The sequence below is a fragment of the Melospiza melodia genome, chromosome 9, assembly GCF_035770615.1.
Source record: "Melospiza melodia melodia isolate bMelMel2 chromosome 9, bMelMel2.pri, whole genome shotgun sequence".
Classification (NCBI taxonomy): domain Eukaryota; kingdom Metazoa; phylum Chordata; class Aves; order Passeriformes; family Passerellidae; genus Melospiza; species Melospiza melodia.
In genome coordinates, this window is record NC_086202.1 from 16,478,933 (window position 1) to 16,496,215 (window position 17,283).

The 17,283-nt window shown below is 35.6% G+C and overlaps 1 protein-coding gene across 2 annotated transcripts in view; it reads right to left on the reverse strand.

The window, feature by feature from the left end:
• Positions 1–3,670: 3,670 nt before the first annotated feature.
• The window catches only part of HECTD2 (HECT domain E3 ubiquitin protein ligase 2), a 32,327-nt gene continuing 18,714 nt past the window's right edge, over positions 3,671–17,283 (reverse strand). Inside the window, exons 13-21 of one of the 2 annotated variants that reach the window (XM_063163524.1) lie at positions 15,798–15,930; positions 12,880–12,968; positions 11,708–11,866; positions 11,343–11,417; positions 10,621–10,708; positions 10,263–10,369; positions 8,994–9,109; positions 8,234–8,377; positions 3,671–6,203 (exon numbers count right to left, since the gene is read on the reverse strand). In XM_063163524.1, coding sequence (XP_063019594.1) covers positions 6,083–6,203; positions 8,234–8,377; positions 8,994–9,109; positions 10,263–10,369; positions 10,621–10,708; positions 11,343–11,417; positions 11,708–11,866; positions 12,880–12,968; positions 15,798–15,930 — 1,032 coding nt within the window. In that variant the 3' untranslated portion in view covers positions 3,671–6,082. Of the gene's footprint in view, positions 6,204–8,233; positions 8,378–8,993; positions 9,110–10,262; positions 10,370–10,620; positions 10,709–11,342; positions 11,418–11,707; positions 11,867–12,879; positions 12,969–15,797; positions 15,931–17,283 lie in introns of those variants that run through there. The other variant, XM_063163525.1, reaches the window with a different exon arrangement.

Here is a 17,283-nt window from a genome sequence, read left to right on the forward strand (position 1 = left end):
TTTCACCTTCCAGAATGTGCCATTTGATGTAACAGCTTAATGCATTTCAACCAATGTGCAGAAATATGATATTGAATAGATTCTGGATCCTAAAGCAAAACCACCCAAACCAAAATGCAGTGAGCTTGTTGATATGCAACAGGAACAAATGTCTGTTATCACTTCAAAATTTTCAGTTTGAATGAATACTGACTGCCTTCAATGTTTGGGAAAGCTTTTCTTTCACGACAAAAATTGCCAGATATGTTGGAATTTCAAAAGAAAAATGATGAACACTTCATTAATATCAGTACAATCAGACAATGCAATAAGCAATACAGAGAGGCACATGTAGGAAAATGCGTACTTTATTCAAATTTTAGCTTTATCTAACACAGTTATTGAATTAAAGAAAATATTTTCAGCTCTTAAGAGCTCTAAGATATTCTACCCTAGAAAAATTTAGCCTCATCAGCTAAGGAAATAAAATTAGATTTCTCCAACTAAAAAGCAATTCCATCAAAATGCTAAGGAAGTAAATTTCTTCTATTCTGCTACTGTGCTCATCTCTATTTTACATGGGCCACATTTATCTGCTATGGTTAAATACATTTTTCTATTAATAAAGGAAAAAGAATTAATATGCATTTAATATACAAAAAAATGTCTTGTCATAGTGTTCAAGTATCTGAGCAAGATACTTTCCATCTTGGAATCCAGAAAGAGCTGGGAAAAGATCCCTCTTTAGAGCAGTTGAGCAAGATGACAAAATCAAGTGCCTTCTCTGCTCAGTCTGGCACATTACCACTAATCGAGGACACCTATTAAAAGCCCCAGGCAGTATAAAGTCTTTGGAAACCAAGATTGTGAGGTTCATAAATTCACCAGAAGACAACCAGAACCAAGATCCACATGTTTGAGCTTAAACCCCATGGCTTTCAAAAGTGACTGTGCTCTACCTACTTTATATCCAGCTGGATTGATTTTTCCAGAGGACAAAACACAGTTCTTGACTTTCACAGTACTGCTACTGACACAAAACAAATAGCAAAAGAAATTAATGTTCTAGCTCTCTGCTAGAGCAGAGATTGAATGTACACTGAGTAAACTCAGCCCTTGACAAGATGTTTGAATTACATAATGTAGCTACAAATAGTTCCGTTCTGGTAATGCCAGTGGAGGCTGGATTGTTATTATCCATAGTATGGCAACAGCCAGAGATCCTGGTGAGAAGATAACTAACAACTCTCTGCGAACAGATTCATCTCTCCTGGTTAATAGAAATCATGCTATAGAGTTAAAGCAGCAAATAAACAAGAAGCTCTTAAATTAAACCTGAACATCATGTATCTTCAGAATCGAGAATGACTATCATGGGAAGAAAGTACTGCATCAAAAAGTAAAAGTCTCACTCACTACAAGTACCAAATCATTAAATTGATGCCAAAAAGAAAAATAGTAAATGAAGCCTTGCTGTAGTAGAACACAAAACACACAAGACATTCATTGGTATATCCTTTCATTATGCATATAGGTATTACTTAACTCTATTAACTCTAGTACTGCAGAAGAGTCCAGAACTGAACTTACTTTGCCCAACTTATCTGAACCTCTCCCACCTTTCCAGAGTTTAATGAGCAACTGCTTCACCAGATCATCAGAAAAAAAATCTCTCCATCTTCCTTGATCTGTTGTGTTTTACATAAAGGCATTGGGGTTCAAAGAATTCAGTAAAAATTTAATTAACAATTTGAAAGGTGCAGATCACTGGGGGCCATTTTTGCTCATTAATTTAACAACAAAACCTATTTCACTATTAATTAGAACATTTCTAACACAAGAGAAACAGCTGTGGCAGTCCAGGCCACCTCATTATTTTCTTATACACATGAATTTTTAAAAGTACAAGGAACTCCAACAACACATTGCCCAGTACAGACCCTTAAAAAACCCAACCAATCGACCAAAAAAACCCCAAAAAAACCCAAAAAACCAAACCAACCAAACAACAACAACAAAACCAACAACCTCCCCCCCCAAAAAAACGACAAAAAGCAAACCAAAAATCCCCAAAAAACCCCAAAACCAAACCAAAACTCCAAAAACATTCTCCCAAAAAAGACTCAAAAATTACTTGACCCAAACAAATTCATTGGAAGAAAACCAGGGGCTCCAGAAGAAAAAAAAAAAAAATTATTATCTCACGGTCAGGACATGAAACCAGAGGCTTTGAGGGACCTTTCAGATATTTTCGTTTTTTCAAGAAGGAGCTCTGAAGCTATGAAGATTAACAATGGGTAGGACATTTGCTTCTGGAGCAAGTCAACCAGTACCAACACCAACTGCTACTAGAGAGAAGGAATCTCACCACTTTGGCCAAAAAATTGAAAGGAAATACAGCATTTCAATTTTAAGTCGCAGTGCCAGCCTTCTGATCCCTAGCTGAAACAAGATAAGGCAAGCCAGGTGTTCTAAGCTCTTTCCAAATATCAGTCTTGAGGCTATTGGCTGGTCAGAGAGCAGGTATAACCAATCTCCTGTCTGAGGTTTTGGCAGAGTCTTTTATTGGTCCCAAACCACATTAGGAACTCCTAATGAAAAGAGAGGACACTTTGAAAACCCAGCACTAGACACAAGAAGCTGCTTCTCCTTTCTCCATATTTGTTTGCTATAAGTCAATTTATATTTGTTGACTTTGCAAATTTGCTATTAATTGTGACATAAATTTTTAAGACACTATTTTTTTCTCCATTATGTGCATTTATAATATCTATTGTTAGCTAAGAGGAAAGTCTGACCTCTAATTAAATTGTTTCAATCTTCATCTTTGCTGCCATCTGTAGGTAACTTGAGTGGTACAAAGGTAACAGTTCTGTGACCAGGACCTGTGTCCGTGAGAAAGCACCATGTTCTTGTTACCTGTCCATCCTGACTTGTGTTCATATTAGGCAGAAAAACATACAACAGCTTGTGGCTTTGCACCTCCAAGTCATCTTGCAACTGAGGTAGTTAAAAAAAAAAGGAAAATTAAGTTAGAATCACAGAATTATATAATGCTTTGGGTAGGAAGGGGCCTTAGAGATGACATAGTTCCAACCCTCCCAGCCATTCACCAGATCAGGTTCCTCAGGGCTCCATTCAGCCTGGCCTTGAATACTTCCAGAGATGGGGCATCTACAGCTTCTCTGGACAACCTGTTCCGGTGCCTCACCATCCTCTGAATAAAGAACTTCTTTCTAACATCTCATCTAAACCTGCCCTCTTTCAGTTTAAAACCATTTCTCCTTGTCCTGCTGCTATCTCCCCATATAAAAAGTCCCTCTCCCTCCTTTTTGTGAGCCCCCTTCAGGTACTGGAAGGCTGCAACTGCATGTCCCCAAAGCCTTCTCTTCTCCACTTGGAACAACCCCAGCTGGATCCACGCTGAAGATCCATCCTATTTTACAGCATTATTACACCATGGGATGCACCAGAACACCTGTAATTTTGACGGTAAATACGAAATTTAAGTCTTGATGTATGTCTGGTTGTTGGAACTTAGTTTCTTCTCAGTGAGCTATGCAATGTTTTAGCAGAACTGTTATGGTAAAAAAGACTTCTCAAGAGAAAAATAAACCAAAACCAGAGAGGTTGATCATAATTTTACACCCATTATGACCAATTTTGGAAATCTGAAATTATACAAGTGAGGTCAGCATTTGAAATACTTGATTTAATGACTGGACAATTTTGATACATAAAAATAGATACTTAGTAGTGAACAAGTTTATACAAACAAGATTTCTTTTGTACAGTACAAAACAATGACGGAGATAAAAAAGATTTGCTGGGCTACAGGGCAAGACACAAGAACAACAAAACAACATTGAATAAATTTTTTAAAATTATCAGAGGCTTCTTTCATAAATACAGTGTAATGCTTTCCTTTAACAAATACAAAATTTACTATTTAATTTATCAACATCAGGAAATATATAAAATGTCTTTGAATGACAATCTGATTTAAAAACTGATGCAAATACAATAGCATTTTTAGAATTCTGAGGTAATATTACACATTATCTCAAAAAAAGCTTCAATAAATAAAACTGAACAGAAGGCAAAGTGCAATTCAGTGAAAAGGAGAAAAGATAAAGCTCTTATTTTAACAATAGTAGATAAATAGTTATTAAAAGCAGGTTTAAGCCTTAAAAAAATATTTTGGCTAATTTGCCATGTTTTCAGATAAACTGTATAGCTATTTATTCATAAGCCAACCTTTGATGAATCCAATTCTCCAAAGAGAGGAAAGGCTGTAGGTCCTTGTTTCCAGGTTTCCTACTTACATCCACATTCAGGTGTTAGAAATTTAACATTGCTTGCAGCTATCTAGTTCATTCAGTGCAACAGTGGAAGTTTAATTTATTTCTCAACATCTGAAATCCTTCAAGTTAAAATTAATTTTAAATTCTCCATTTGGGAGATACAATGAAAAAATGCAGAATTTTTCAGCGCTGCTATTAGCACGCTTCATGCTAACCTAGCACAGTTCCAGGCTAAAGCCAATGGAAATTTTATTACTGGTTTCAATGACAGCACTATGAATACAGTGTCAAATATTCTAAAATATCCTAATATTTATCTCTGCCTTAATAAAACAGTAACATCACCAGTAACTTTTTTAGGAGAAATAAAAAAATAAAATTTACACTTAGCTATTGAAGAATATCCAGAACAGCTTTGAAAGCATGAATTAGACAGATTAATTTGTTAATCCTTCATAAATCTGTTGATTGTATGTAAATAATACAGAGCAGGAAAGAAGACTAATATAGTATTTGAATACAGACACTACAAGATAGATATGCATCCATGCCCCTGCAGAAGTCAATGGGGAAAGCTGACAAATTAGATGCCAAAGTGTCTCAAATGATCTGGGCCTTATTCAGTTGAAAGAAAAATCTACAGAACACACAGTAGCTGTTCAAATTTAAAACTATACTGCATGCTGACAAAGTCTTTCCATTTAATGAATAAAACCCAGACTTACAATTATTTCAGTATTTTAGAACCATTTCTTCCCTAGCTGCTAATTTACTAATTCAGAGCAGACATACCAATAATTCTTTTCACAAAGTTTGTGCAGTGAAAACACAAAACATTTTTAAATGCTGGTCTCAAAGTTAATGAAAATTGCGACATTCTTCAGAAATGTTATTGTGTTCACTTTTGTCACAGCTTATTTAAGACTTTCAGCAAAGTTGCTGCAAAAAATTGATACCATAATACACTATATCAGTTTTCCACCAGTTGTGGATATAACTGTTTTCCTAAAGCATTTCACCAGATGTGGAATTTATTTTAAATATTTAGTTTTGTTTACTATAATGCTACAGTAGATCTGGCTAGTTTGCTGTTAAGAATGGACATACAAATTCCTTAATACTTGTAGCTTGAACTTGAATCCCCTCAAGCTGAAAAAATACCTTTTAACACTCCTGTACAGTCAAGTGTAAAAGCTGAATATACAACATCTAAAACCTCTTATTCATAAAAATAATTTTTTAGCAGTAAATGGCACTATCAAAACCCTATTTCTTCACAGACCGTTATTTACATACTTCTTAGACAGCTGGTTTCACAAAGCAGGAAAACCAGAATAATAAAACTACATACATTTTATAAAGACTAAAATTCCTATCTGCCTTTGTGAAAAAGAAAAAAAAAAGCTACATGCTGATGTTTTGTTTTTTCTGCCACTGGGATTAACCAATAGAGAAATATTCTGTATATTTTCTCCCAGTGGGATACCGTGATGTAAAGGAATTATGATTAATAATAAAGTGCTATTAAGAAAAACCTAATACTTGGGAATTGTCTTAGTTGGGTTTTGTTTATCAAACAGATGAGCTTTTTGTACAAAGAAAGCTACTTCTGTGACAAAGCAAGCAGCAAATGTATTGCCATTCAGGGAAAAAACATACACTTCATATTTAATTAAAAAAAATTATCTAAATGCAATAAAACAGGCACAGTATCAAGAGACATAACAATGAAAAGCTTAAAGGCACAATCAGAAGAGAGTGAATGCTACATAAAAATGCTGTTCTTGGAGTATTTTATCTTATTCCAGACCAAACCCCTCGGCATTTGAAATTCCAATTATTAACTTTTGCCTCAGTTCCTTCTTGTTCTTGTAAGGAGGGAGACAAAGCTGGTTGAAGCAGGTATGTGCCACAGGTAACCTAAAATAATTTTAAAAACACCCAGCAAAACACATTTAAGAATAATGCCATAGAACCAGAACACTGCCAATTGCCTATACATTTTCAGTTAAACATTTCTTAAATAAGAAATCCTATAAAAGGAACATTTATCCCAATGTTAGTTCAAGTTCTGTTGAATACAAGTAACACCACTGCTGGTCAAAAGTACTTTGGATGAGTTTGTTCGCCTGCAACTCCCTCCTCCCTCTATTTTTTTTTTTTTTTTTCAAGTTGGAAACATCTCCTTCCAAATTTTGGAAACTCCAGGTACCACACAACTTCTCTAAACAGAGAATTTGGGTATAGTAAGACTCCACAGCATGAAAAAGGAAGGTGGGTCCTGCAGTAGGTACAGTAGCACAGTTCTGTGTTTGTAAGGATACAGAACTTGGGGTTCAGCCTGGTACAACAGGTCCTTACAGACCTCAGTGGGGAGCTCTGAGGAACTGAAATGCTGGAAAAACAACAGTTCACAGATTCTGGTCTCAGCTATACCAACACTTCCAAGTTTCTTCTGAGAGAGAGCTTGAATATATGTACTGGAGATATGGCTAAGGAATGCCTGACTGAAACACTGGAAACTTTGTTTCTCACTAGAATGGATTAACTTGATGAGCCACAGGTAATAAAAAGCTACAGGAACTTCCTTGCCATTTAAATTGTCAAGTGACATGAAGGACACCTGAGGATATATACTTGTCCTACAGCTGATAACTGTAGGGGAGACAGGAGAGAAAGGCAATGAGCTGCAGCTCAACTCACCATTTGGAAAACACACTAAAAAATGTATTACAGTTGGACACACATATTTTGTGACTCAAAAGCCCTCTAGGTCTCTCTTAATTTCATCCCTCAGTCTTTTGAATGGCACCAACTTGGCCTTTGATCATTGGCAATCATGCTCAAAAAGGGACGGAACTCCCAGATCTGGAAATCCAAGTTACTTTTCCTCTCCCTGCCCTTTAAATGATCAGTGAAGATCTGTTAATTGGACTGGAGTTATGGCTTCAGAATTTGGAAAGTTGAGAAGCTTTTATTAAAATTGCCAATTTTTATTACTATTACATTCTTTGATCCTATTGTGTGAGCAATGTGATGATGGTGTCTACATTTATCCCTGTGCAGGCAGTCTGCCAGTAACAATTATCTTGCGAAACACGGACCTACAGCAGTTTAAATTCCACACTTATTTGAAACTCATTTTCTCATTTTTAAGAAAGAGAAAAATTAAAAGAAGGTACATAAAGAGTGATTCAATGTTGACTGATTTATCTTCATTTCTCATCTGATCTTCATGTTCCTTTAAATGTTACTGGAACCAGTTATTACTTCATTGAGAAAAGCATTAGAAATTATCACAGTAATGAGGTAAATTAAATTTAAAACAACCTCAACATTTATTATGTTTATGCCTTTAGATCAGCTCCTCACAGAAAACCCAGCAAAATTCAGACTTTGAGAAATATAGTTCCATTTAAATATTTTGATTACTCTAAGTGTTTGACAAATCTAGGTAAAGCCAGTAATTATTGCTTCACAGAGAGCTTCAGAGCAGCAAGTTTTTCTATTAGGCTTTCAAATTATGTAAACTGACTTTCCCCAGTCTTAAAAATTAAAAAAATACTAACTGGCTTGCTATAAATAATGCCATCTAACTCAAAAAAAATCAGAAAAATTCGTGGTAGTTCAAGGTGTATTTTCATTAGATCAGCTGTCATGTTAGGAATGATAAAAATAAATAATTTATTTGAATTGAAAACATGTAAATAATCCCTATAAATAATTACCAGTCTTAAATGTAAACACTGACTGGAAAAACAATTTCCTTCTTTTTAAAATTCATGCAATCAATTAATGGGTATAACATTCTGAAGGCAAATTAAAGGAGTTCATGCAGTTTCTTCCTGGCACAATCATTTGCTCTTCTGTAAAAAGACATTCAAGAGCAATAAGGGCTCTTGGGAAAAAAAATAATGAAAAAAGTTTTAAAAATCCAAAACATTACTTACCAATTAGTGGATGTTTCACTCCTTGAAATCTTGAAATTTAGATCAGCCATTCCTCCCACAGGTACTCTATCACTTCCTGTAGCGAAATGTAGCAGCTTCTTTTGAAGATCCAGAGAAAATCCAAGTACTACATCCCAGAAGTACCTATGCTCAGGGCAGAGGGAGAAAAAAAAGTTGCAAGATGCAATATCATAAAAAAGTAGTATGAAGACGATAATAAAACTACAAGTACTACATGGTGAATATCACTTACTGAGAGTTTAATTAATATAATCTATAGGGCATCAGCAGTACTCCAATATACAAGGGTAAATTCGCAAGGAATTGACAAGTCCAATATTCTATTAATTTTTGAATGATCTCTTGCCAAATGATGCCCCAACCCACTTATCTATAGAAATAAAAATGCCTTCTACTCACTAATATAAATGTCCTTAGTATCAAAGAGAATTGAGTAAAAGTATTTTTGGAAGACTGGATAATGAAAATACTGACATTTCACATGCAGGATTTGGGGCATTTCTTTTCCAACTATTCCACTTCAATGTTGTCATAATATTTTAAGGACATTCAGTAAACACATACTATTAAGGTTCTAACTCTTCCTACTTATGACAATTTTGTAGTGTCTTTGTCTTATTCAGAAATAGGTTTCTAAAACTTCAGTCATTCTCAGGTTATCCTTGAAGACATTACTGCTGGAAGACTAACATTCCATGACATTTTAAACTCAGTAATTAGAATAAAACCCCAGGCCTACCGTATAGTCAGATCAGTTTTTTGGTAGCCCTCATATTGGGTACTCCTCTGTAAAGCAGACATGTCCAGTTCAGGACTGCCACAGACGAGAATTTCAACCTCCTCTGGACGAAGTAGCTGCCAAAAATCAAGGACAAAATACTTAATTTTTTTTAAGAAGATGAGAAATTATGCTACTAGATTAATTTTTTATTTTGTCATTACAGAAAAATTAACAGAATATCATTCAACATAAGTCTCTAACTTTGATACATACTGATTATAGAAAAATTAATTGCTCAGCACTTTGAAGAATCTTTTACTGCCATACATAGTAGAAAGGTAATTACAGGATAACACAATATTTCAGCATATTATTTCTTCATCATTCTTACATTTATTACACTGACTTGCCTATGATGTGATCAGACTACAAATGAGTCAGGAAGTTTGTACATATGGAAATCTGAAAGAGGGTATTGATGTCAATTCTGATTTCAACTTTCATTTCATTTGCACTGCCAGTCCCCAGCATGGGTAGCTGAGCAGCAGAGGCTGACAGAACTGCAAAGCAAATACTTTTAACAATAAGCCATGTTTAATATCCACTAAACTTATAACTGCAGAGCCCACTTATTATTTAACTACAGCACCATCAAGTTGCATGTAAGTATGCCATGGCATTTCAATGGATTCTCATTGTCCTTCCAGAACCTTCCCTGTGGTTGGGCACGCCTCACTTTGCTGCAAGGTGTCACAGCTCACCAATTTCACTGGAATTTAGAAAATCCCTGACAAATTGAAACTTTCTCTTCTTTCTCAGTGCAGAAGGGATACTGTAAATTTAAAAAAGCCATTCCAACAGCCAAACAGGACCGAAAATAGAAGAATGTTTAATCTCAACCTCACTGAGTGCTCTTCCTGCAAAAAGCAATATATGTTTTCAGAGGAGTCCATCAGGAGCACTCAGACACAGTTGTTCTGCAGTTCCTAAATGTGGGAAATACATAGAAACCTTGTAAACGTTCACTGGAGAGCCTGTGATGTGTCTGTGAATACATAGTGATAAACCTGTCTTCTGGAGCTTTATTTATGGCTTTTCAATGAAACACTACAGAGAATAGTTTATTAATTTCTGATTAATTTCTTCTACTTATGTTGGATTAATAAAGACTATAGATCAGTCAAGATTCTTTCCAAATCTTAAAATCATCCACTGCAATTTAATTTAGATAACTCACTGTCAAATACTTTAAATAGAAGTGAAGAGTTATCTTTCACTTAATCTTACCAGTAATGCATATGAAGCACAGACACTATGAAATCCATAATAGAAAGCTGCAAATTGTTTGTAGATCGATCTATTGAGAAGAAAATCAACATAGAGCTGCACATATTCTAAAAAAAAAAAATTATTTCGTTACATTATAATAATTTTAATCAGTAACTTGTTCTGACCTCTAAAATTGTAGTGAATATGAAAAACAAAAGCATTTAGTTTTAGATACCATTAAATTGGTAGGCATACCAGAAAGAACTACAGCCATTTCATTTTCACACTCTGTTTATGAAAGCATAGGTTTATAGAAAGGAGAAAAAGGACAAACTTAAATCTGCAAAGTATGTGTGGCTAATACATGTCAAATTACCTTTCCTATTCCTATTTGTGACTGGAATTTTATCTCCATTTGGCTTTAAGTTGTAAGATTTTATGACACCAAATTCTTCCTGAAAAACCTACAGAGAAAGAGAAGTCAAGGTGAGCACTGGAAAATAAATCAATATACTTACAAATGCAAAGATTATGTCATGTATTCCCTTCCTTTCTTCGGCACATGCTGTAATTCTGAGGGTTGTGAGGTTTTTACAAGTTAAATATTACAGTTTTCAACAAATTGCTCAGAAAATTAGTATTCCAAGAACAAAAATTGACCCTGTTACATAGTGGCATGTCAACCTGACCTGCAGGCTCTGAAGCCATAGAGCTTTTCATACAAAAGAATAGCACAGGAGCAGCAAATGCAATTAAGAAGGTATTTGCTCTGCTGTAGCTCAGCTAGGAACTAAGTACCACCAATATGAAATTTCATTAACTCGTATGTGTGTTCTGAAACAATGAGTAACTGAAAAAGACTTTCCTGACTGAAACAGCAGTTACAACACACAGGTCAGGCAAAACTGTAAAAACCTGAACAGGCTATTGCTAAAGTGAGATTTCTTGGACAAAGTGAATACAAAACCCAAGTAAACCTTGACTATCTTCTGGGTTAGACAGAAAAGCAAAGAGCTGGAAATGCACCAGCAGCTGGCCAAGCGACCGTGGTGGTGAGCACTGGGATCACCTGACACTTAGAATTGTGCATTTAATGACCTGAAAGGTTGAGTAGAAATCCTCTTCAACATTGCCTTCATAGGACAGAAGTTCACTTAGTCCATGTGCCAATTCCTACAATATGAGTAAAAAACTATTTAGTAAATCTACAAAATTAAGTGATGCACTTTGCCAGGATATGCCAGCGGCATTGTTTTACATAGAAAGCATCTTGGAAAAAGCTGTATTTTTAAAATGCATGCTATGCTAGAAAACACAGAGATTTTATGTTTCCATCAGAAGACAACGTTATCAGCCTGTACTGAAAAAAAGCTGTTTTCAAACAGTTCATAACTCTAGCATTAAATATTAATAAATCAGGTTTTATATCAGTAATTTTGCCTCTTAGAAAATGTAATACTTACAGGCATAATCTGAAACAGGTCATCTAACGTGACACCACAGATGCCTACAAGTGCATTATGATCACAGGGAACAATGGGAGGACTCAATAATTTCTTGTAACAGCAAGGTGGGAAACGAATATCCAAGGTGATACTGTTATATACAGCAAGTCCCATAAGCTAGATATGTCAAAAGTTAAGGACAAATCTGACACATCCACATTACAGTATTTTTGTAGCTTGGAAAAAATATTTTAAGATTCATGCTCAACAAACAGAAGGAATGTGAATTATTTCATTGTTTCTGGGCTGACAATTTTAAATACAGTTTTTCATTACAATTAAGCAGTGGTTAGCATGGTCAAATGATGCACATTGACAGAATGCTTGAGAATCTTCTCTATAATATTCTATACAAGCATTTCTACAATAAATTTTCCAAAGCATTGTTATGAAAAATAGAAAGATAAATATGTATTTTCTAGTGAGAGATCAATAAAGCAACGTTTCTTTTAAATAAATCTAAAAGCATTAAGACATACCTGCACTGGTACTACAGCTCATCCATTAGCATATTTTAGTCCCATGAAACCAATTTGAAATGATCCCAATTCAGTTTCTCACAAGAATAGAATAGATCTGTTAGAAAAGACCTACAACCACCATCTGATCCAACTGCAATCAGTTAATGGACACTATTAGACAATTTCAGTGGAGTTATGAGCATATACTATCATAAATTGTTTGACTGAGGTCTTAATTTATAAGCACAACAGAAAACCTAGAAAATAAACTAGTGCTCAAAATAGCATGTGGCTTCCATTTTGTAATAAAAAAGGCAAAAAGCCACATACTGCTCAATGGGGACTTGAATGAACTATTAATGGACACAGACACATTGATGTTTACTGAAAGAAACTCCAAGGCTTAAAATTACAACTTATAAACAAAAAAGTTGCATGTTTATTATTGAATTAGCATTTTCTAACTGTAAAATGTACCACGTACCCACACATCACCATTTTCTTCCTATTTTTAGTTCACTTGCTTGAACAATATTGAAAAAAATACATTTAAAATGGAACATAGATGTATACACAACCTTCGAAAGAGCTTGATCCAGTGCCTTATTTCAGCCCCACACCATTCCCAGAATGTCGTTCGGAACATTCTAGCAGACACAAAAAGGATACAGCTCCAACCAGCCGGAATTCTGAGTAGTTGTCACACTTAAAGCTGCTGAACCAATGGCACTGCGAGTCCTTGTGGTAGGTGAACATGCCTGCAGAATGGCAACATGACCCTTAAAAAGGCACTGAGCTTTGTGAGAACTCGTACAAAGCCTCCTCTTTCTTACCCAGGCCCCCCTGGAATGCTCCTGGGGTGCCCACGTGCCATGCTTGCTCTCAGGACCCTGTTCCCACCCACGGCAGGAGCCTGCAGGCTGGTGCTTGGGAAGGAGCACCAAGGGCAGTGCCAAGCCTCAAGCAGGCTCAAGCCCACCAGCCCTGCTTGGTGCTGGTGCAACAGGTCCTCCAGCTGTGGATATTTTACATTTTCCCTATGCAATCTGTTTCTTCATTGCACTCCAGCATCGGTACTGCCACAAATATCAACTGTCTAACTAAAAATTTTCTTACTGCAATGTAAACTCACTTCCTCCTCTCTTTCTAGGTCAATAGCAGATGACAATCCCAAAAAATGCTGGCATGAATCCCATGAGACAAATATCATAAGTTTACCTTCTTAGAATAGAAAACTGTAAATGGCTTATGTTATACACACACTACCAGCAAAGGGATATGTTTCATATTTTCTGTCAAAAAAATTATACCAGAAAAGTTAAAAAAGCCCCAAACCACACGTACCCTAAAAAAGCCACTCATGGGTCTAAATGACAAGCTAGATCCTGCTGAAATCATGAGTATAGATGAGTTTGACTGCTATTTGCATCAGATACAGAACATTCTGTTTTAAAGAGTGACAGAAAGTAAAAACCTACATAATGAAAGCAGATTGTTATCTGTTAGCTCTAAAATGCCTAGGAAGTATTGCTCAGAGAAGTAAGACATACTCCACATAAGGGTGCTCTAATGCAGAAGTAAACTGGATAAAATGTGATGGTCTTTTTGAATTTGTTGGAATTGAATGGGCCAAGCTTATTATTGTTGCCAAGGTCTGTACAAACCAAAGCAATGACTAGTTCTAAGCACATCTTGTATGCAATAGCTCACTGTATCTCTGTCTGAAAACAAATTTGGTGAAAAATAATACTTAATTAAAAAAAACCAAACCAAACCAAAGTCCTTTTCATTTAAAAAAAAATGGAATGAAAATCCAACTTTTCTCAGGGACATCTAGTTCTTATGATAAATTACAGGCAAAAAGCTGCCTTCACATTTTTCCCCCCACTCTCCTGAACAATTTATCTTTTGAAGTCCTTTTTGAACTTATCACAAAATGTGACAGACCCTGCCATTAGACATTGCCAGAAGCAACAGAACGGCTGCATGTAAGGCAGAGCAAAGCTCACATGCTAAAAGATGATAAGGATGTTGGAACAAAATAGGTTTCGAATCCCATTTGTTAATTCTTCACACCAAGATAAAGAAAGCATTGCAAAACACACAGCTGACTTATAAATTCCGGAGTTAAACCTGAAGAATCAGTTAACCCTGGAAAGGGTAATAACAGTGATATTTTCCCTTCCAAGCTTCTGACATGTTATTTGCATCTTAAACATTACAGACAGTAGAGGATACAGTCCCCTTCCAAGGGACAAGAATATTTCTGAACTCCTCCCACACTTGGTTGATAGTCGTAACAATGAAAGAATTTGCACTTTAAAGTAAGGAAGTCTGCCAGAAAGAGTGAAAAAATAAATTACTCTGACTGTTTCCAAACTCATCAGTTACCAAGCTCTGCTGACAGCTTTTTTACTAACGAAACTGTCAAACTTACAGAATGCTTTCTGCAGGATAAATTGTTTCCTATTAAGGCTATCACCAATGTCATCTCTTCACACAGACCCCGTTTTAGTGGAAAAAGGGCTACAGGCAAATTATCTCAGCAGATATGATGACATATTTATGACTTAAAATTCTGTACCTTTAGAAGTAGTCCTAATAACAATAATGGACTATGATTTTAAGGGACATGAACACTTCCAGGCAAAGACAGGCAAGCTCAATGACAATCAGGTGCTATGCTCAAGTCCATGGAAATCAATTTAAAAGCCATCCTGGCAACACTTTGCACATGCACAGGGGAAAGTTCATTAGAGTGGTGAAAAAAAAACACACCCAGATTGATCTACATCACTATAAAATAAGAGGATAGAACTGCTTGCTTATGACTGCTCACTCACATCTTAAAATCTCCTGTTTAATCAAAAAGCCTTACTTTTTTTTCCCCTTGGGCATGAAATGCCCTTACAGGCTCACAAGTCCTGGTAACAGCAGAACCAGGCTTTTTCATTCAGGCTCACACCTGCTATACTGTCTCTGCTCCTGACTGAAGGACCTTTCTTTCCTGAGATTACACCAGACCCCTTTAAGAATACTGACTACACAGATATCACAAACAGAATGTATGACAACAAAGATTCAAGTAAAAACTAACCTCTACCTATCCTAGTCACAGAAACAGTACTACAATGTGCAAGCACTCTCAGTGCAACTACTAGCACCATAAAAATCTCCATTGATACATGGGAGACCAAGGCCGGCAGTTTGCCAGAACTGAGCATAGTAACAGCACCCAACTATAGTTGCTGACAAAACCCAGAAAAGCTCCCTCCCTAAACTAGCAATATGAAGACAACTGAGGGCAGAAAGAGAAAATGTAGCATGTGAATAAACAGGGAAGGATGGTAAATGATAAACCAATGCATTTGGCCTTATCTCCACTTGAGTATTTGCTAAACCACTGAGATGTTTTAGGCTGAGATAATTTCCTTCATAACTAATAGCTAAGCTATTAGAAAGTTTATGCTTTGGATATGTGCTAAAAAAGTGTTTATAATACAAAGACCTTTCCATTATTGCTGAGTAGTGCTTACACAGAATCTGAACAAATTCTCACAATCTACTTAAAAATTATGAGGACTCACCATAATCTGGGTGAAAAATCTGCCGAATCAAAAGCAGAAACCATTCCTTTGTCAGGCCACCCATATCGAGACCAGCTTCTCCTACAAATGTGACTTTCAACTTCTTTTTCAGATCTGCCTTCTTCCTTGCTAGCTATTGTGAAATAGGTAAAGCAGAAAAAAAGGACATTTAACATATTATTACTACCACTAGCCATAGAGAACACATCTCAGCCTCTGCTCTACTGCTCTCGCTTCAATGAAACCACTAATTTGCATAATTTTCTACTAATAGGTCAAAACTATATTTAAACAATGACTGAATTGCAGAAGCAAGACAATTACGACTACTTGACATCATCAACTACTTTGCACATGGTGTCACTCTCTGGGCTTGAAAAGAAGTTAGATGGTGTACAAAAAGGCTTAAAAGGCAATTAGATATAATGAATTGAGTTTGTCTGGAATATTTCAGACCTACATAATTTTTTACCTTTTACTGTGCTACCAGAAGGAAATGGCAAATTATAAAAGTACTTAGACATAATTTGGAAATATTTAGAAACAGGGAAGTAAGCTAACACTTTCAATATTTGGACACCATTTGGTTCTGTGTAAGATGCCTGCCAGCAAGTATCAGCTGCTTTTTAGAACTGTTTTTTTAGACAATGGTAACAAGCATTTTTCATTGCTTTGCTCTAAGAGATAGCATTTCATGCAGGTACAAAAAAATCTGCAAAGAATTAGATGACAGCCTTTTACAATTAACAGTGATCTTTCAGACCGAGTCTCTATACAAGCTTCCTTTAAACCATTAATTACTGTCCAGCTCCAGAGAAAGCGTTTAAACCAGCCAAGAATATGCATGCGCTAAAATAATCTCCATGTTGTTAGTTGCTCAAGTAAATTCATATTACATAGATTTTATAACTATAAGTATTTGTGTTATTTGAAACAAGTTATTTATTAGCTGAAGTGATTTTCCTTTGCAAATTTTTTAAACTTGAAATACAAGTAAGACATCTTCACTCTCCACCTGCCGTTCCCCATAAATTTGAAAATATGAATATAATACATTTATACTCATCTCTGAGATGGGTAGAAGAAAACACTGGAAACAAACAGGAGAGTATTTCAACTTTACAAACTTTTGAATTTGCTCTTGGTTATTTTAGTGTGGTTAATAAAATGACAGTACCTGAGAGAAAGCAATATTACCAATTATATTTCTTTTGTCTTAGGAGAAAAGGCCAAAAATAGACAAGTTTTAAGATAGAAAAATAAAGTTTAAACTTACATTTTATGACATGAGTAATCAGAATTTGTTTGATGCTGTTTTCACTACCTGGACTTATTTTTCAGTATCATCAGGCTCAATGTTGAGAAATCTCAATGTTGAGAAAGAGAGGGAACTAAATTTCACTAAATAATGTTAATTAGCAAGGTTCAGTGGATACTGAAGAATGGTCTACTTTAATGGACACATCTGTTTCATTTCTAAAAAAGG